The sequence below is a fragment of the Maniola hyperantus genome, chromosome 1 (assembly GCF_902806685.2).
Source record: "Maniola hyperantus chromosome 1, iAphHyp1.2, whole genome shotgun sequence".
In the NCBI taxonomy this organism is placed as follows: domain Eukaryota; kingdom Metazoa; phylum Arthropoda; class Insecta; order Lepidoptera; family Nymphalidae; genus Maniola; species Maniola hyperantus.
The window spans coordinates 17,330,769-17,352,247 of NC_048536.1; the positions used below are offsets into that span (position 1 = coordinate 17,330,769).

Genomic DNA, 21,479 nt, shown 5'->3' on the forward strand with positions numbered 1-21,479 from the left:
AGATCAGCCTGGCTGTCCAGCGCGGAAATGCAGCCAGTATTCTTGGCACCATTCCACGCGGTCATAATTTATATAGTAATTAGATAAGGCTAGCTTTAAGTTTTATTGTAATATTAAAAAAGAAAAATTTGGTTTTGCCATATTTACGGACTTTTCGTAGAGGATAAAGTACTAAGACCCATTACGCACGGCCGACTTGTCGTCCGGCAACTCAGTCGACGGCGACCGAAGTTGCCGTGTCAGACACAAGAACTTCCATATAAATTACAGGTTCTAACGGTCGCCGTCGACTGAGTTGCGGGCAACTATCGAGAGTGCGTAATTGCTCTAAGGTACTCAGTAACAGACTGAAGTTTTATAGACCATCTGCTTGTTTCAGACTTATCTCATTCAGACACCCGTCTCTCGATAATGCTAAATGGGTTCGAACTGCACTTTTATAACCGCTGTGATCTGTACGCGGAGCTCGAGAAAACATTTGGGCTAGACCCTGTCATCAAACAACAACACGACGACGACGACTCAACCGACCGCGATAAGGCCATGAACGATGCGAACGAGAAACGAAGACGGGCGCAAGACACAGTCAGGTCCGAAGCTGCGATGGCACGGACCTGGCGAGATCTCATACCCGTCATAAAAATCGATGTATGCACTGGCCGAGTTGTATTCGGTAACCGATTAGTCCCTACAACGTTTTCAGTAAGCGTGGAAGAAGCTCACCTAATGTACAGCACAAAACCTCCAGCGTCCAGCTTAGACCATCTCATGCACTTCGTAAAAGCCAAAGCAGAAAACTGCAAAGTCATGTTAGCACCGAGTCCAAACTATACAGCAATGGTTGATGAGCCACCGCGGTATATGGGAGAAGGTTTCGTCGTTATGAGCTCAAATTATATCGAAGTCTATTTCTACATGGATGAACCAGGTTTGGTTCCCGAACAACCTGTTTTACTACAACTAGCTAATGGGGATATAGTTGAATCAGCACCACCTATATGGGGTCTAGATATTAAATGCGGGAAAGGAACAGATTTTAGCTACGGACCGTGGGCCGATAGACAGAGAGATCACTTGTTTAGATTCTTTTTTCCCCCAGACTACAAAAGCTTAGTGGTGACCCCCCAGCCTAAACCGGGGGATAGGAGGCAGATGCAATCTTTTGATATTCGATTATCAACTTTAAATGAAGCGACGATAGATATCTTATTTACTAAAAACAAAGAAACTAATGCAGTTCACATAAACATCGGAGCTGGGTCATATCTAGAGGTAACGTTACCCTGGATCGTCTTGCAAGATGGATATACAACGAAAATCACTGGACAGCTACTCCATTTAGAAGCAACTACTAGTCTTCAATACAGAAGCTTGGCTGAAAGTGAAACCCTGGAGTACACGGTCAAATGCCACTATCCCCTTGTGTGGAATCACCATCAATGTTGGCAACTGTCTTTGACTGGATGTAAGGCCACTGCACATTTTGTATACACACATATAGACTTTTTCCAAGATCTCACTAACGATTGGTCGAGCAAAGCACGGCCAGATATACTACATTTTGTTCCATACACATGGAAAATATCGCTACTTCTAAAGGAATGTGAAGTAGTAACACTGAGCAATCAATACAATTGGGTTGATTGCAGCTCAACCAATCAAGAAAACAACCACGTCGCTTTTTGCGGGGATTTGCTGGACGTGTCCTTTGATTTGCCATTTGTGGATTTCTTGCCTGATGTTATACCTCTAAAGATTTGGGTACAAGGCGAAGCGGTAGATATGAGTCTATATTTACCCGAAGTGAATACTTCGAGGCTACTTTTATTATCTATCGACAAAAATATGAAACTTATTCCATGTCGATTGAAGGCCTCGAAATGGCGTAGAAAATGTGTGAAGACGCAAGGTTGGGTAGACTGCTGGTCTGTCCCTATTGTAGCTTTGAGCGTCCGGTACGACTACCATCCCATCCCGCCTTTGGGCCCAGAGCCGCAAGCGGACATCACAACCCCAGAAAAGGAAGAAATCCTATTATCACCCATTAGGATACCGCGAATGAGGAAACAGCCTCAAATCAATTGGGCCATTGACGGGAACAATTTTGATCGTACGACTCTCGCTCCGGACAAAGTAAGCGTGGAACTCGAAGTGGGGCCCTCAATACTGCTCGCGTACGGAACTATAATCACAAGCTTTTTGAACTTGTTGGAAAACATCTTTGGTGAAGATCAGATATTCACCGATATGCAGAAAGCTCCAAGCATGGAGACATATTTCTGGTCTGGTGAGAATCCCACAAAGCTAAACGATCGGAGTAGCATCAACCAACACACTGAAATTTCAATAGACGAAAACAGCGATTCGAGTAAAGGCCCTTTCGATCCGCGACGCGTCCGCCCTTTAGATGTGACAGTGTCAATAATAATTCATGACATACAGGCTCATCTCGTGAAAAATTGCAGTGAAAACGAACCGCCTTGCCCAGTTATATTGATTGAGAGATTCGGTTTTGAAATGGACAAGAGCTTTCGGGAGACGAAATTACAGCTCCTCCTGAGCCCATCGATTCTAGTATCATCCAATAGTCCATCGCGATCGGGATCGAACGGCAGCAATAATTCAAGCGCACTACAAAACGGGCATTTAATGCTTTCGTCATTCCAATTGAGAGGAAATGGTTTCTTCAGCGATACAAACAGATCTGTGGAAGAAGACACAGTCGAGTATGCTTGGATGATGGAACTTCAGTTAGGCCAGTTGACCGGGCGGCTAACTCTACCACAGTTGTATCAGATAATTTCATCACTCGAAACATTTTTACTGCTCATCTGTGATAATGAAAATGAACTGACCGCTCCAAAGACAGCAAGGCAGTGCCATCACGGCTTGAACAACGTTCTTTGCCCTGAAACTGATCTCACACTCAAATATCGCTGCCCGACATCCAATGAAATTAAATACCGTATGATCCGAGTGGCGATCGATCTCATCGACCTGTATATTGCCGACACTAATACAACTCTGCAGTCGTGGCTATCTCCGATCAGATTATCGTTTTGTAATCTCCACGGAGCGGGCTTCGGAACTGGCATTACTGGTTTATTGCCAAACATCAAACTCGCTCTCTTTACTCAAACCAACATGCAAGCAAATACTCATCATCATTCCAGTGGTAGTAACGGCAGTCAGAACAAGGTGCCAGATAACGACAACTGGGTTGGTGTGGGCTCAATGTCTTTAGGCCCTCTGCTGATAGAAGCAGCGTCATCATTGCCACAGAGTCCAAAAAACATGCACCTGGTGCAACAGAAATTTATGAAGTTGCATGATGAAAAATTTAAAAGATTGTGGTTCCTATGGGCGAGTGAAGGCAAGGGAACTCAATGCGGGTGCACTGGTGGTTGCGCGTTTTTCGGTTCCAACAGAAATGGTGCAAACTTTTTGAAGCCGAGTCCATCAGATCTGCACGAAGGGCTTAACATTGCCATATTCAATGTTATAGAAACCACTCCTGGAGAGTATGGTTATGGACAAAGTTTGTTGCATCAAGGGCAGCTCGTGTTTCACACTCCGCCCTACAACAGCTTGAACGTTTGTCTTCAGCCCATGAATGTCTCTACCCTGATCCCCTCGCCATTGCCACAAAATCTCAGCAAGTCGCCACAGAGCGCCGAAAGGAGAAGTCTAACTCGTAGATTTTCATACACGAGTGTTGGCAAAGGGAGCAACAACGTTTTAGTATCGAGCACCAAAAGCGACGTTCCGTATGCGCGTTTAGTAGATTCGTCTGTTCCTCTCGGAAGTTCTAAAATAGACAGTGACTCTAAACTGAATAAAACAATACTGAATGTACCCCAAATGGAAAGCAGCGTTTCTGATTCGAAATTGACTCTCAGTTGCGGGATCAAGGATGGCACAGCTAAAAAGCAGATTCCGCCTGAGAACGATCAATTTGTAGTCCCCAGAATGCCTCCAAGGAGTGTCGCGGTGTCAGAGTCTCACTACTCTCTCAACTCTCAGCATCCGCACGAGGACGCCGTGTTACAAGAAGTACGACGAACAATGTCGATAACAAGCGAAAATCATTCTGAGGCATTCTTCTCCGCCGACGAAGATATGTTTCCTAGTCGGTCGTCAAGCTTAAAACATTCCTTCGGCAGTCGACACAGTAAAAAAGACAAAGCCGCATATGCGATAGCCGATGCTACCAATGAGAAGTGGTTGAATGTCGCAGCAAGATCGGAACTCGATAAGCCACCTGATACGATCAGCAACTTAAGCGCAGGAGTCCAACCAGATTCAGAAAGTGGCTCTGTCTCATCGAATTCATTTATCTCTGCGATTTCTTCTCAAGAAGACATGACGCTCGTGAATCTTCACATGCAAACCAACAAGCCAATAGTCGATTCGCCATTACTTATGTCCAGTTACATGAATAATTTACCGCAGTACAAATGCTGTAACTGGGCGACCTGCTCCTTGCCCAGTGGCAGTGATGTGTTCACTCTGCCATTATTTAGAAGGGCTGAAGATGGTTCTTTGGTGTACGTAGGGCAAAAGTACCTGCCGAATTTCGAACCTGTGGGCAAAGTGCACACGTTGAAATTGATAGCTAGAAAAGATGGCCAAAGTCAAAACCAACATGGACCATTCTCCAATTTGACGCCGCATTTTAACTCTCAAATAAAAGCGCATCCTTATCCGCAAGCATGGTGGGACTTGCAACAGAATGTGCAAGACAACCAAGAGAACACAACGGACAAAAGTACTGCATCCTCAGTAACGACTACTAGTGACAGTAAAAATGGTCTCTTTGTCAAATTGCGTGGTGAAATCGATGTCATGCTGACCCCCTTAGTGCTAGAGAGCATTCAAAAGTTTGTGGAGTCTCTAACCCCAGTTTTAGCCAATATTCATCCAATAACTGTGATAAACCATTTACGTCTACTCTGCATTTCTTCTGTCGAGTCTTCCAATATCCTGAAACAGAAGCAATACGTACTCAATTGGCTGCCACAAATGCAAGCGCGGAATGAAACGAGTATTATTATGGAGAAAGATGATAAATGCAAGCTCGCAACAATACCACATTCAAACGTCTACGAAGAGACGATCTGTGATCAATTACAAGCGACTGTAACTGTTCCCAAAGTTAATATAATTTTCATTCAATCATCTGTCGTCGAAGACATGATATCCTTTTCTGCTCTTGACAATATCCAGGACTTGACTTGTGTGTCCCTATTCGGCGTGTCGGTAGAAAACATTGTAGCGAAATACGCAAGTTCTAGAAAGACTCTGGAATCGGTACAGCTGTATTACCGACCGACTTTGCGAGCTTTAGGTAGCAAGAAGTCATTTGGTATTATGAAGGGCCCGCGCGCACTGATATCGACACAGGCGTCTGGTCGGAAAAGAGGGCCCGAGAAAGGGGAGCCTGTATACATTGAGACGTCGCAGCAACAGTGTGAAGATACCACGATTACCCTTAATATCGGTAAGTAATAAATTTAACTACACCGAGTTTTAACCCGATTATTATGTAGCTGTTATAATTATGTCCATTCTTCTAAACACGTTAAAAAAATAAGACAATTGTATCGAGTTTGCTATCTAATAAAACGTCTCATTGTCAAAATTCCAGAAATACACTGTTAATTATTGTAATTCCAAGGGGCCGGGAATCGAAAGTATTTTTAGCTGAGTGTAACAGTTTTGAACTTTGACATTTCTTACTACCTATACTATTTGCTAACCAGAGACTAACTTTAGGCACGCAATACTCACAATAGGCTGCGAGCATGCTTATCAACCTAATATTAAAATTATTAGCGTTGATATAATATTATACCAAACTCGATATCATTGTCGTCATATCGCTGTCTACTTTTTGGGCATATTTCTTGACTCGTGGATCTACGAGAAACCCAACGACCTCCCATTTGTTAAATCTATGTGTAGTACGTAACGTAAGAGAAAACGTACATACTAACAAAAGTGTTGATGTATATATCCACACACATATTTTTACCCTCATTTCTTCTGGGTATGGTAGTCAGAAAAAATGGGAGAAAAAATATGTGCAACTTAATATGTTAAATTGATCAGGAAAGGTCCACGGTCAGTTGCGACGCACGCGCAACGACTCATCGCAACTAAAGGACGCAGCGATCACTGGCATTCCGTGCCAGCATTCCAAAGTCGCCTTCAAGTTCATCCGAGCCGACTCGTGCGCTAAAGGGTGCGATTCTATGGTAAGTGGTAAAATTATGCAATTTTGGTTGTACACATTCACTAAAGTACTCAGTAATGCTATCCTTTTCCGATGGGCACGTTGTGACAAGAATGGCACCAATTTTATTTTTACTAGCTGATGCCCGCGATTCGTCCGCATGGATTTAGGTTTTAAATATCCCCCTGCTAAAAATTACGTCGATCCGTTGCTCAGTTGAGACGTGATTGAAGGACAAACTAACAAATCAATAAACCAACAAACAAACGCACTTTCGCATTTATAATAAGGGTACTGATAAATCTCCTAAGAATAACACATGATGCTCTTGCTAAAAATCTATATTTTACGTCAATGCATTGGACAATCGGAATGATTGCATTTATCGCATTTTTTTTAATTCAGTGCCAGGAGGCTAGTTTTTCCTTAAATTTTATTTGTAATTTTTAATTTTTTGCACAATTTATTTATTACAAGAAATCTGCAAATACTTCAGGGTTGCCAGAACGGAGCATCGGAAGGTCAGAAAGAAAACGCAATCGGGTACATTATGTTCGAATGCGGCATCGAAGGGGTTTCCGTCAAAGTCTCCAAGCATTCCCAATCGCACAAACCCAACGAGGAGAAAAAGGCAACTCGCCCAGATAGTGAGAGTTGCAAGGAATCAATCAAGTCCGCTGAAGAACTCAAACCTGACAAGGAAAAAGAAAAGTCGAAACGTACGTCGGGGATTGAGGACTTGTTCAGGAAAAAGGAGTCGAATTCCAAGCCTAGTACTCCAAATTTGGGTTCCGCACAACCTCCCCAAGTGCCTCCCGTTCCCCCAGAACCCGCTACCCCGGCGCCTGATGAGCCGTCCAATGACAGTGCGGCTACTGTAGTGCCGGTGAAGGATAGTGGAAACACGTCCTCTTGCTCGATCGACTTGAAGGTGGTTTGGTTCAACTTCGCCGCACCGCCGCGGACGCCGATTACAAAGAAGATTGATTATACTAGGTAAGCTATAGTTCCCGGCAGTCAAATTGACAAATCTGACGTGTGTAGCACTCAGACTAATGCAGATGGCGAACGCGGGGTGCGGGCTGGTGTGTTCCGCTCCCTCGCGTCGCGCGCGTCGCTAACGTCCAAAAATGCTATTGCGACGCGTCTTGTGGTTAACTTCAAGAACGGCAAGTTGATTGGCGCGAACTATACATTAATCAGTTTAGTTAATACCATACTAATATTATAAATGCGAAAGTGTGTCTGTCTGTCTGTCCGTCTGTATGTCTGCTAGCATTTCACGGCCCAACAGTTTAACCAATTTTGATCAAATTTGGTACAGAGTTAGCTTACATCCTGGGGCCTTGACATAGACTTTTTATCCCAGAAAATTAAAAGGTTCCCACGGGTTTCTTAAAAAACCTAAATCCACGCGGATGAAGTCGCGGGCATCATTTAGTATTATAATAAAGAAAATAACCTTGGAAATCATGAAAATTTGTTTATTTTCACATTACAGGTTGGATTGGAACCTTCTAAGCACGGCGTCTCCAGCCATCAACGCTTGGATGAACCCTTGCAACCGACTTGGCATACGAGTGGTCGCGCTGTACCGCGCCAGAGCCCGGCGTCTGGCCGCCACCGCCGCCAGCCTCATGGCCTCCGCACTGGATAGGGCGCCTACTCAAACTTTACCTAAGGTACACTATTGTTTGAATACTGACACAAATGTTTATATGTAAATATATAAAAGGAAACGGTGACTGACTGACTGGCTGACTGACTGATCTATCAACGCACAGATCAAACTACTGGACGGATCGGGCTGAAATTTGGCATGCAGATAGTTATGACGTAGGCATCCGCTAAGAATTTTTGAAAATTCAACCCCAAAGGGGGTGAAATAGGGGTTTGAAACTTGTGTAGTCCACGCGGACGAAGTCGCGAGCATAAGCTAGTCTTTAGTAAATTAGAATATTTTGGAAAATTTGGAATTGGGACGATTATTTTTGGAAAGTTCTTCACACAGACAATAAAAATTTGTAATTGTTTTCAGAGTCGTTACGGCAGACACACGCCCATGGCTAAGCAGCTCCGCGAAGAGCCTTCGCTGCAGCTGTGCGCTGTCCTTCTGCGGTACGCTTTACAGGCGGACGCGGCGGCCGTGCAGGCTGACCTAGCTGAACGACATCTGCCTTCACTGTCTACGCTGAGGCAGGTCAGTATCACAGCTCCCTTAGACAAAGTGTGCTACTCGTTATACGTCATCATCATGATCGCTGTTATCGAGCCAGGAGACTTATAGGCGAAGATTCACCACTTTTAGGGAAGCTTCAGTCTTGATCACCGCCGAAAAGTTGCCGGCCTATCGGTGTTTTACAGGATATATTTCGGACAGTGTGCTCAGGAGCTGTTCGATCTTGTCCCTCCCTCACCTTTCTACCACCGTACCGCAAGACACCGGGCGAGTTTCCACACGAAACGCTTTGCGTCATCATTCCTTATACCTACGCATGGCTAGGGTCTGGAATACTCTTCCTAGATCTGTGTTTCCTGTCAATTATAATCCGGGTATCTTTAAAACAAGAGTGAATAGGCACCTTCTAGGCAAACGCGTCCCATCTTAGGCCACATCATCACTTCCCAGTAGGTGTGATCGTGGTCAAGCGTGCGCCTATAATGAATAATAAAAAAAAAAGATCAACCCTTCGCCGGCTCGCTACAGATTAGAAGCGTTTTCGGCCATAGTTTGCCCAAGTGCGGATTGACAGACTTCACATACCTTTGAGAAAATTATGGAGAACTCTCAGGCATGCAAGGTTTCCTTACGACATTTTCCTTCACCGTTAAAGCAAGTGATATTAATTGCTTAAAACGCACATAACTCCGAAAAGTTAGTGGTGCATGCCCGGTATTGAGCCCCGACCTCCGATTAGGAGGCGGATGTCCTAACCACTAGGCTATCACAGCTACAGCTCGTTATACATCGTAAATAGATATATATGTACGAGTTTTCACGTCAAAAACTGAGGACCAGGACTTGCCCGTCTTATAACTTGAACTCTATAAGCGTAAGCGTAAATGGTTTTGAAAAGTTTAGTGTAATTTAGAACTAACTCTCACTTGGGTCTGTTACTTTGACAGGGTGTGATAGTGCTAACTCGTCAGTGGAAGAACATCCTGTACACTCCTCTGTTACTGGACCACAACTACAAGAGCAAGGTCATGAGGCCGCTCAACGTCACCTTCGCTTTGCCGGACCTGCTGGAGGTAAGTCTACATCTCCCTACCTTCCTGGTATCCTAGTACCTATCTGACTAGGTAAACCAGTTAACTTATAATTAATTCTTGAATATTTTAGAGCGAGAAATGTTCTCCTTTTGAACTCTATCTCGCTTAATTATAGGCAACAATGCGTGCTGCCCAGCCAGAAAAACTGAATCTTATCCCATTTGTTCACTGATTAGTGATGTTTCGCTTCAGATTTTTTTTGTCGTTGCGACACAATACCTATAGTACGCGACAGGTCGAGATAGCAATTCGGGTGGGGTCGCCCCGCACACCCACTCAGGCTCCGCGCTAACCTGGTGCGGGGCGTCCCGCCGCCCTCCGCTTCATACCCCGATTGCCATCACGACCTGTCAAAAAAATTCTGAAGCGAAGCATCTAAATGGACGTTCGGAATGGGACCTTACTCTCAATCAGTAAACAAATGCGATGAGATTCATCGCCACATTTGTTTTTTTCTGGTTGGGCAGCGTACGTTGTTGCCTATGAGTAAGCGAGGTGCCTATGAGTAAACGAGGAAATCTTCACAATCCACGCATATCGATCGATTACGATATAATATTTTCGCGTGTTTGAATTGGTCACTTGATTAATTTAAATTTTACGGGAGCATCAGTTCTTGCTTGACATTATTAGCTTCATGGCAATCTTTTATCAGGACTCAGTTGAAGGATGGCAGGAGTACCAGTTCGACAACGAAGGACTCGATGAGAACTGTCTCCTGCTGAACATGGATGTGGACAAACTAGTCACTTCCTTGCCCAGTAAGTTTCTACGCTTCATTTTATTTTTTAATATATATTTAGAACAGAATTTATATATTATAAAAATCGATATAAGTACAGTACGATTCAAACTTAAATGCGTCTGCGTGACGTTGCGACACGTGCGCAGTTACCCTCCTCGCTACCCCGGACACCCAAAATGTGTGTTCTGCGCAACGTCGTGCGCAAACGTCAGGGGCGCATTTACGTTTGAATCGCACTATATTTAAAAAGCTTCAAAAGCACCTAATAATCTATTTTCCTTTATAGTTATTGAGCACTTTTAATAGTTAAGATAATTATTATTAGGCCACGGCTTCGACGATAATGAGATACGGGGTGGGAGAGGATCAATGATAATTAATACGGATTGAGTGTGATCCTATTGGCTGTTACAGCGTCACCGGGTGGGGTGACGAGCGTGAAACTCCGGCTGGGCAGTGAGCCCTAGGGGGCTTGAAGAAATAATTGGAGAGATTGGGGCAACGTCTTCCTAAGGGAGCCTCCCATGAGGCACCTTTTGGAAGACGTTGCCGTTGTAGAAGTCGAATGGATTGGTTGGATTTGATTATATAATCCGTACGCCCCCGAGATCGTGGCGCGAGTGAACGTCCGGCTAACGTTAGATACAATCGGGGTCCTCGTCTTCGCCGGCGAAGATGCTGTGCAGAGGTTGCCCTACAAGATAGGGTGCATTGTCGGTCATTATTTTGATCGTCGGGGTCGTTAAGGACGTGCTTAGGGCGTCTGGTGTCTTTTATCGGGTCTCAAGTTATAGTGCATGATATAGTAATATATAATATTTAAAAGGAAGTGTCTGGACAGTCACAAACGGTTGTTTGATTTAGAAAATTATACGGCCACAAATAGTCAGTCCGTTTTTAATTGAACTTTAACTATTTGAGATATTAAAATTTCTTTTTTTAAACGAAGTGTAATGTAACCGTATATTTTTTAAATCGAACAACTATCTACAGTACGCGGCCTTAAGAATGACATTTCGGCTTTGTAGAGCGTTGTCTCTGCCACTCATACCTGTATGACGTTTACTCGGTCTCAACGACAGGGACAACGCTCTACAAATCTGCTATCACATTACTTTCGGCCACGTACTGTACTTGTGGCACATAATATTATTTACGTAAACTAAGCTACCAAAATGAAATTAATTTGATCTAATGCTTTGTAATTTGTGAAGCGAGCGCGCCGGCCGCGCCCGCGCGCGCGCACTCCTACCCGTCCACGCCGCCGTCTGGTGCGTCTTGTGTTATACCTGTTTGCCTGCCCGGACACGCATGATGCATGCGGGTGCATAACTATTGACCAAAAACATAAAAATCCATACTAATTTTTTTTTTTTTTTTTTTTTTTCCTACCATAAAGCACCATTATAAAATGGCAGCTTTATTACTACTACCATCTAGCCTATGGGCTAATAAATAATATTATTCTAGCTTAAACTTCTACTTATGATTAATTTTTAAATCTAATTTACAGTCCAATAACTGTCCTTAGTTTATTCTAACACGTACTTACAGTTCACTATGTTCTTGTGACCTAGAAAAATAAAGTAGCACAAGCACTATTACACAAACGCTGCACTTATGTACTTTTTAACACTAATTCGAACGGCTTGGTTCTTTTGAGCCTCCTTTTGATATCCATGTTATCTAGAAGCTTCACAGCCTCCAAATTATACTAATATTATAAATGCGAAAGTGTGTCTGTCTGTCTGTCTGCTAGCTTTTCACAGCCAAACCGTTCAATCGATTTTGATGAAATTTGGTGCAGAGTTAGCTTATATCCCGGGGAAGGACATCCCGGAAAATTGATGAGTTCCCACGGGATTTTTTAAAACCGAAATCCACGCGTACGAAGTCGCGGGCATCAGGTAGTATATAATAATTTGCCAGACAGAATTCGTAACGTAGACAACGAAAATTAATTTAACGAAATATTAAAAAAACTTTTTATTAGAAAAGTGCTACTATGCCATAAATGATTTTCTAAACTTTTTCTTACTTTTTTTAACTTATTTTTTTTCAATTTATTTTACCATAAAAAAAGAGTAATTTCTGCGGGAAAATATTTTTTGTTAAAGAATTGAAAAATATTTATAGTTTACGCCTTAACCATTGGCCCATAGAGTTAAAATTGCGCGTCAGGAGTAGTTTTTTACGGACTGTACCGATTTCGACGGAATGATAACATACGAACAAGTTAAACTAATAAAAAGCTTTAAAAGAAAATTAGTTTTTTAACCGACTTCCAAAAAGGAGGTGATTCTTAATTCGGCCCGTTTTTCTTTTTTTTTAATTATGTTTGTAGGTACATCGATTTTTATTAACTTCTAATAGTCATGTACCCGTTTGCTGCATGCTGCGTTTCAATAATAATATATTATGTCTTTGTCATTCAAAACCGAAAATAATATGCTTTCGATGTGTGTTACTTCCTATTTTGGCTGGTTGATGCTTTATTTTCTGTTTGAATTAATTATTTCAAAGATACCTATGAATGTGACTCTATTTTGTTATTGATACAGCTGCCCGATTGTGTAAGAACAACGTATTCATCGTTATCGCAATCATCAAAAAATTCTGCCCTCTGATTGGTTCGCTGTTTACATTTTATCACAGCCAATCAAAGCGCAGAATTTGTTGACGATTTGTGGACGTTTTTCTTACACAATAGGCTACTTGACACTTTTTTAAAGTTGGTCTTAAATGGTTAATATTTGTCCTATTATATCAAAAAAATTAACACTATATTTTTTTGCGCCCTAAAAACCATAAAACTTTAATTTAAAAATATATTTTTCTTAGACAGGTGAAAACACTGTCGGCCATGTTTGGCCGATAGATTATCTGTGCTCTGACGTCATGCATTTGTAAACAACAGCATAACCTCCCAAAGTTAATAAACATGACTTCTATTATACTAGTTTACATGAAAAATATAGTAATTATCGTTATTGTATCATCCGAGAATGTAAAAAACGCATCGATAAAGACCACAGGAAAGTTGTGGATTAGAGTGCCCAGTGAAATAAATATACGTAACACGCGAAGACTTGCTTAAAGGGATCCTATATGACTAACGACTTCAACCCAAATTTATTTTTGCAAAGATCACTTTGTTGTAAGTCTTACTTAATAACTTATTCAATTTATAAAGAGAAAACGATATTTTTTTACGTTTACTATGAGTTTTTAGAAATATATAAAAACTAGCTTATGCTCGTGACTTCGCCCGCGTGGACTTCATAAATTTCAAACCTCCATTTAACCCACTCAGAGGTGGAATTTCAAAAAATCTTTTCCTAGTGGATACCTTCTCTTTACCTACAAAGAACACATCCACCAAATTTCATGTATCTAGGATCAGCTGTTTAGATGTTTAGGCTGTGCGTTGATATATAAGTTAGTCACGACTCTAAATTTTATATATATGGATACTACGTTAGTCCCCGCGTCACATCGGGATGACATTTCTTTGTTTACATATTTAATGACGTCACATCATGGCTGACAGCGTTTTCTGCGTTTCAAATAAAAATAAAAACTGTATTTTTTTAAATTGGATTTATATATCCATCCCGCGTTTTTAATAATTGTTATTGATATATTTCGTTGTCTTAAGCAAAATACTATAATAAATAATCATTTATTGGACGAAGTTAGATATGAGTCAAGTAGCCTATTAGGGGGATGATTCTGATCGCAACTTAATTTTAGAGTATTCGCATCTCTTTCTTACCAATGTAATAACAAAAGGACAGACAAACTTAATTTAAAGAACTGCCAAACCTCGTGCATTGTCTTTAAATTTGTAGAGTAGACCCAAAATTCAGTCTGTAATTTATAATTTATTTTCCATCCTGTTTTAGCAATATTAAAAAGAAAAGGATGCAGATACTCTAGCTCTATCTCTTTTATGAATTTGCATCCTTCACGACCCATATTCATGACGATCATTTGTGTTAATGTATTTATATCATTATTTTTTTGGGACTTTGATGTTTTAGCTTTGACTGCTCTTAACCTATATTATTTATCTGTGGACTTAGTTCACTTAGTTCTCTTTTAATATATTATTTTCATTTTAGCGTTTAAACTACCGTGAGTGATTTCCATTATATGTAATATCTGTCCCGGCTTTACTCGCGTATTTAGTCGACGTTAGACCCTCACAACGGTACGGGCAGCGGCACGCGCAGCTCGCAGTCTCAACCGCGACGCGTGCGCGAACTGATTCCCTTGAAAACGGACCCCGGATGGGTTCGAAACTAGTTGGGCTAACGTCGACTAAACACGTGAGTAAAGCCGGGACAGATACTATTATTTTCATATTCATATCAGAGTACACATCATTATAGTACTACCACTGTTATAAGTACAGTACGCGGCAGAGCGTTGTCCCTGTTACTCATACCTATGTGACGTATTGTCGGTCTCAACGACAGAGACAATGCTCTACTAAATCGATAGGGATCGATATAGGGACTCATTAAATAGTCACAAACAATTCGGGGGTGGTATCCTTGTAGCGGTTAAGAAAAATATTTCGACACTTAGATGTTCACATTTAGAAAGTGACTCCGAATGTTTATGGTTATCTCTAAATTCAGGAAAAAGTATTACCCTGTGCTTGGTATACCTACCCCCCGATATATCAATTGATCGCTTGCATAGATTCTATGATAAGACTAATGATTTTATTTCTGAACATGATGGATCTGTTATTATACTTGGTGACTTTAATACACCTTCAATTGATTGGAATGGCGATACGACGAAGACAGTGACTCCAAATTGTATTTCTCACGACCTAAAATCGCGATTATTACTCTCAACTTATGTCTCTTGGTGGGTTGAGTCAGTATAATTATATAAAAAATTATAACAAAAGAACTCTAGATCTTTTTCTTACTAACATTCCGAACGTCATTCTTACGCCAGCCCTCGCTTTGTGTAAAGAAGATATACATCACCCCACTTTCAAAGTAGATATGAAGCTTAGCATTGTAAATTACTTAAAAAAAAATTCCTCCAATCTAGTTTTTAACTACAATAAAAGCGATTTCATTTCGATCAAAAAGGAACTAAACAATATCGATTGGTATACACTTCTGTCATCGGGTAATATAAACGATCTTCTTAGCATTTTTTATGAAAAACTGTTCTTAATTATAAAAAATAATACACCATATAAAAAACAGTTTAAAGACAAACAACCGGCTTGGTTCAGTAAACCACTAATTAAATGTCTAAAGGAAAAACAGAAAGTGCATGCAAAGTACAAAATGTACAATAATCCTAGAGACTATGATACATTTTCTCTTCTTAGATCTAGGGCTCAGAGATTGATAAATGAATGTTACAATGCATATACCGACAATGTCGAAATGTCTCTTTTAGCTTGTAATGACAAACTTTTTTGGAACTTTACTAAGTCCAAACGTAAATGTAATACAATGCCGCAGACTATTAGATATGATAAACGAGTTGCAACGACCGGGTTTGAAATTTGTCAGTTATTTTCAGATTATTTCGCATCAGTGTATATTCAAGATAACGATAACACATCATTAAGCTCATGCTTTGCAGAAACTCACACAAACACTTTAAGCAAGTTAACACTATCGGAAAGCGAGATTTTGTATAAAATTAAGACTCTAGATCGGAACAAGGGACCAGGGCCCGATGGAATTCCCTCATTCTTTATTAAATCTTGCGGTAAAGAACTCGTAGCACCTTTGGTATTAATTTTCAATAAATCTTTGAGCACTGGATGCTTTCCAGATCTATGGAAAGTTGCTCATGTAATTCCAATTTTTAAAGCAGGCACAAAAACTGAATGCAGTAATTATCGCCCTATATGCATTTTAAATTGTTTTGCCAAAATATTTGAGAGTATTGTTTATGATTATATTTATTATTTATTTAAACCACTAATTTCTCCACAACAACATGGTTTTGTTAAAAATAAATCTACTGTTACGAATCTAGCAGAATATTCGAATTTCCTAATAAATTGTCTCGACAGTAAAAAACAAGTTGATGCGGTGTATACCGATTTCCAAAAGGCGTTCGACAAAGTGAATCATCGATTACTTTTTCAGAAACTGGTAAAATATGGGGTTCATGGGGATTTGCTACGATGGGTTATATCATATGTTACAAATAGGTCACAAATAGTTGCAGTCAACGGGTTTTACTCCAAACCAATAACGGTTCCATCAGGAGTACCTCAGGGATCGCATCTGGGTCCTTTGCTATTCATTATTTTTATTAACGACATCACATCGATCATAAAAAATAATTGCCTCCTTTATGCAGATGATTTAAAGATATATGCTGCCATAAATAATGTTCAAGATTGCATATCGCTACAGAGCGATTTGGATTCTGTTAAATTGTGGTGCGAACAGAATGCTATGTTTTTAAATGTAAACAAATGCTTTGTACTTAATTTTACTAAAAAAACCAATAAAGTTAAATTTGATTATTTTCTTGAAAATAATAAACTGCCTGCTAAGACTAGTGCTAGAGATCTTGGTATAACTTTTGATACATCTCTAACATTTAAGTTACACATAAATAACACAATCACAAAAGCTAATAAAATGATGGGTTTCATTTTCAGAATAACAAAAGATTTTAAAAACTTTAAGTCTAATGCATCTTTATAAAAGTCTTATTCGCAGTATCCTAGAATATGGTGCCCCAGTTTGGTCCCCTTACCAGAAAACGTATGCCGACGCCGTTGAATCAGTGCAAAGACGTTTCTTACGAAGACTTCTCTTTAAATTCAATAGAAAGCTTGTCAATTCCTCTTATGAAGACAAGTTAAAATATTTTAAACTCGATTCTCTATGCTTGCGCCGTATGCTACTTGATACAATCCTACTGCATAAAATCATCAACAATCAAACGGATACCACACTTTTGTCAAAAATAGGTCTAAATTGTAAAATCCCAAAACGAGCAACTCGCACTTACAACGTATTTCCAACTAAGCCCTGCCGCACTGTTTTTGCGACGCACTCTTTCCTCAATCGCATCTGTCATCAATTTAATACGCTTCATCAGAAAGATCGACAGCTAAATATTTTTAATTCTACGACAACCTGCTTTCGTCGTAACGTCATTATCTCCCTAAGAAAGGGAGCTAATTAATCAGTTTGTAATGAGACGTAACCGATTTAACGTGCTAATTCCTTATTACATTTTGCTTTACTTTACTGCCTTTTAAAGTCATAACATCATTGTACCTAAATCTTTTGTACTAGCCAGTTGTTAACGTTTATGCTATGTGTCCTTTAGTTATAAATCCTTTTGTATGTAAATACTTGTGTATGTGTAAATGTTGTTGGTTAGTCAAATATAAAAAAAAAAAAAAAAAAAAAAAAAAAAAAAAAAAAAAAAAAAAAAAAAAAAAAAAAAAAAAAAAAAAAATCTCTTTCTGAAAGGTCGAAGTACATTATTTTCTGCCATTCTATGTGCTATACCTATAGTACAGTTTTGCATTTCACGAGGGCGAGTGGCTCATGCTTGTGTTTAGGTCTCAAACTATGAATAAGAAGACTTGGCATTAAAATAATAATACCTTGTTAGAGCAAGCTAGGTGTATAGAAAAGCTCGGAAGAGTGATTTGTTTTTATTTTTTATTTTGTTTATTTGAAAGTAATCAACAGCGTAAATACATAATTATTATTTAAATTTAAATCTAGGTATAACAGAAGGCCAAAAGAGATTACTTAAAATTATAATTAAACTATTTTAACAGAATAGAGTGATAAATGTAGGTATATACAATAATAAAATAAAATTACAACAGTGTGTGTATGATTGTATGTGTGTGTGTATGCGTGTGTGAGTGTGTGCTTATGAGTATGTGTGAGCGTGTGTGCATGTGTGTGTGTATGTGTGTGTAAGTGATAGAGACATAAACACAATTATTTGTCTTAGTCATAGTTTAGCTCTTTTTTTTGTTGGGCACGTTGTAGTTTGTGCCCAAAAAACCTCTGTGATAGTAATTTATTGCGAATATTAAGAGTTTTTATTTAGTTTTCTGTTTTAAGTTTAGTATTGAAGGTGTGTAGAAGCCATTTATGTTGCATTGCTGTGTAAAAGTTGTAGCGAACGCAAATTATGAAACATAACCTTTCATACGTAAGTATTATTTCTTTTGTTGTTTTGTCCCTTTCGGGTGTACGCGTTTGACAAGTCTCCTTATTCTTAGTCTGAGATTTAAGTCGTATCGGTTTAAGTAAGTTAAATAAATAAATAAATAAAACGTTTATTTTTCAATCATCTAGTTACACACATACATGGATTTGATCTTGAACAAAATTTGCGTGCTTGTTGACATAAGCATATACAATATTAAAAATGGTACAAGATCAAGAACTGGCTATCCTAGCTAGATTTTTAGCTAGAATTTACACAAAATGTGTGCGTTTGCGAGCGCTTGTTCGCGACTGATTGATCCGACATGCACGCACACTTACGCAATGTCCGTATATACGACGTAACCACTAGTGAAGTTCACTCGCCTTCGTGAATTGCAAGAACTAGCTGTTTTTCCCATTGAAGACAATTTGTACGGCATGTTCTATAACAATATTGAACTAACAGTGCGAGCAGTACAGAGCAGTCGCGCGAGCCTCGTGTTCCCATCGCTGCCCTTCACGAGGAAGCCGCCCTTCCAAGACGACGCTATTGCTAGTGAGTTTACCTTATTATCAAGCTTTTCTTTTCAGGGTCCCGTACCTCAAAAGGAAAGTAATAAAGAAAAAAGTTTATTTCAACGCAAGGGAATCAAAACCTAAAGGGTATTAGCTTATGCTCACGACTTCGTACGCGTGGACTACACTTTCAAACCCCTATTTCACCCACTTAGGGGTTGAATTTTATAAAATCCTTTCTTAGCGGATGCCTACGTCAGAATAGCTATCTGCATGCCAAATTTCAGCCCGATCAGTCCAGTAGTTTGAGCTGTGCGTTGATAGATCAGTCAGTCAGTCAGTCACCTTTTCCTTTTATATATTTAGAAGACTTCCCGTGTGTATGGGGTTCCGGCCGAAAACCAGCGCTGTATGTTTTTGTGTATATGCAAGGCGTACAGCATTATGCTGAGTCGGGACCTTTTTTCGGGTACTGCCTTATTCCGGCGCTTCTTCTGCGTGAGGTCCTTTAATACTTCTAAATATATAAAAGACTAGCTGATCCCCGCGGCTTCGCCCGCGTAGATTTAGGTTTTTAAAGATCCCGTATAGCCTATGTCACTCAGGAATAATGTAGCTTTCTACTGGTGAAAGAATTTTTAAAATCGGTTCAGTAGTTCTAAAGATTACCCCCTACAAACAAACTTAACGACATTACCTCTTTATATAATACAACGGGCCGTGCAGCAGAAATCGTAATATTTTAATTTCGCCATAACTTCAAAACCAAACGTCCAATTTTAATCATTCAAAGACCAAATATTATCTCCATAAACTGTTCTTAGTGATGAAATCATTTATTTTGATAAGGATTAATAGCATGAGTAAAATAAACGCGTTTAAATGTAGTCCAAAAAAAATTCAAGATTTTTAAATAAAAAAATGGTTGCTGTGCCTCACTCGACATAGATGGGTATAGTGTGTCGCGGACTTTTTTGTAGATATTTATAAGATCTACAATTAATTAGAACATTTTATGGTTCTATCTTTTATAGTTTAGGCAGCGTACGCAAAATAAGTAACTTTTCTGGTTGATTTTTTACACCTTGTGTCCGAAAAACCCAAATATCTTACGGAACCCTATTTTTTTCCAAAATAAAATATAGCCTATGTTACTCGTGGATAATGTAGCTTTCGAATGGTGAAAGAATTTTTAAAATCGGTCCAGTAGTTTTTGACCCTATTCAGTACAAACAAACAAACAAACAAACAAACAAAGGATTATAATATTATATAGTGTAGAAAAAGGTGACTGACTGATCTATCAACGCACAGCTCAAACTACTGGACGGATCGGACTGAAATTTGGCATGCAGATAGCTATTATGACGTAGGCATCCGCTAAGATAGGATTTTTGAAAATTCAATCCGTAAGCGAGCATAAGCTAGTGTGTACTAAAGCATAAAGCTTTAGTGCACAAGTATTAGAGGCGCCGAGATAACTTAACCCGTACCGTAGTAAAGTGTGATCCTTTCAAAAAAACGGTTCTTTTATTTCTTTCTTTCATGAAAGAGACAGGAAATGTTCTAATGAAAAAGTCTAATTGCTCATCTGTTTGTCCTGTAATAGATTATGGAACCCTCAAAGAGGATCTACCGACGGTCGGGTCAAATCCTTCGCTGTACTCTCAAGGCAGCGGCGAAAACATCTCAAGCGACCGCGCTCGAGAAGACCTCTACCAGTGGATGGCTAAGCAAGAACCGATCAAAGTGGTAAGTACTAAGAGTTTAAAAAAACCGCCCAAGTGCGAATCAGACTCGCGGATTGAGGGTTCTGTACTACAATCGTATTTTATCGACATTTTGCACGATAAATCAAAAACTTTTATGCCTAAAAATAAATAAAAATCTGTTTTAGAATAAACAAGTAAAGCCCTTTCATATGATACCCCACTTGGTATAGAAATCCTACTTTGAAAGTTGAAAACAGTAATATTTGTTCATGAACACATTTTAATTTTTTTCTTGTGATGTTATCCACAAATTCTCGGTTTTTAGATTTTTTCCCCTCATGTCTGCTATAAGTCCTACCTACCTGCCAAATTTCAAGATTCTAGGTCAACGGGAAGTACCCTGTAGGTTTCTTGACAGACAGACAACAAAGTGATCCTATAAGGGTTCCGTTTTTACTTTTGAAGTACGGAACCACCACCTCCCATGGCCCCACCAACTTCGCGGTTATATGGGCCGAAACGCGGGAGGGCGCCCGTTCGGTACTTGCTCGGTGGCTCTTTCCCGGGGCGCCTTCTTGACTCCCTACAAATTCTTTCTTTCCTGTCCTTGTCCCTAATTGGTCTTTCTCCCCTTTCTGGGGCAGACGTACACAACACGCAGATCCCCGCGTGCCCCGCGGTCCGGATCCTTCCTCAAACACCCACTGGTCCACGATCACGGTCCGAGCTGTTCCGCCTCTTGTGCCAGTGGTGCGCGAACTCCCGTAGCTTGCCGAAGTTTTCCGCCGAAGCAACGAGGTCCTGGT

At 40.0% G+C, this 21,479-nt stretch overlaps 1 protein-coding gene across 1 annotated transcript in view; it reads left to right on the forward strand.

The window, feature by feature from the left end:
* tweek (transmembrane protein KIAA1109 homolog tweek) overlaps window positions 1-21,479 on the forward strand; it is an 81,337-nt gene that overhangs the window by 3,002 nt on the left and 56,856 nt on the right. The window contains exons 4-13 of the mRNA XM_069500347.1: window positions 380-5,500; window positions 6,112-6,257; window positions 6,732-7,231; window positions 7,737-7,917; window positions 8,274-8,435; window positions 9,362-9,487; window positions 10,164-10,269; window positions 11,468-11,524; window positions 18,912-19,001; window positions 20,571-20,713. Of these exons, the coding sequence (XP_069356448.1) occupies window positions 380-5,500; window positions 6,112-6,257; window positions 6,732-7,231; window positions 7,737-7,917; window positions 8,274-8,435; window positions 9,362-9,487; window positions 10,164-10,269; window positions 11,468-11,524; window positions 18,912-19,001; window positions 20,571-20,713 (6,632 nt within the window). The remainder of the gene's footprint in view (window positions 1-379; window positions 5,501-6,111; window positions 6,258-6,731; window positions 7,232-7,736; window positions 7,918-8,273; window positions 8,436-9,361; window positions 9,488-10,163; window positions 10,270-11,467; window positions 11,525-18,911; window positions 19,002-20,570; window positions 20,714-21,479) is intronic.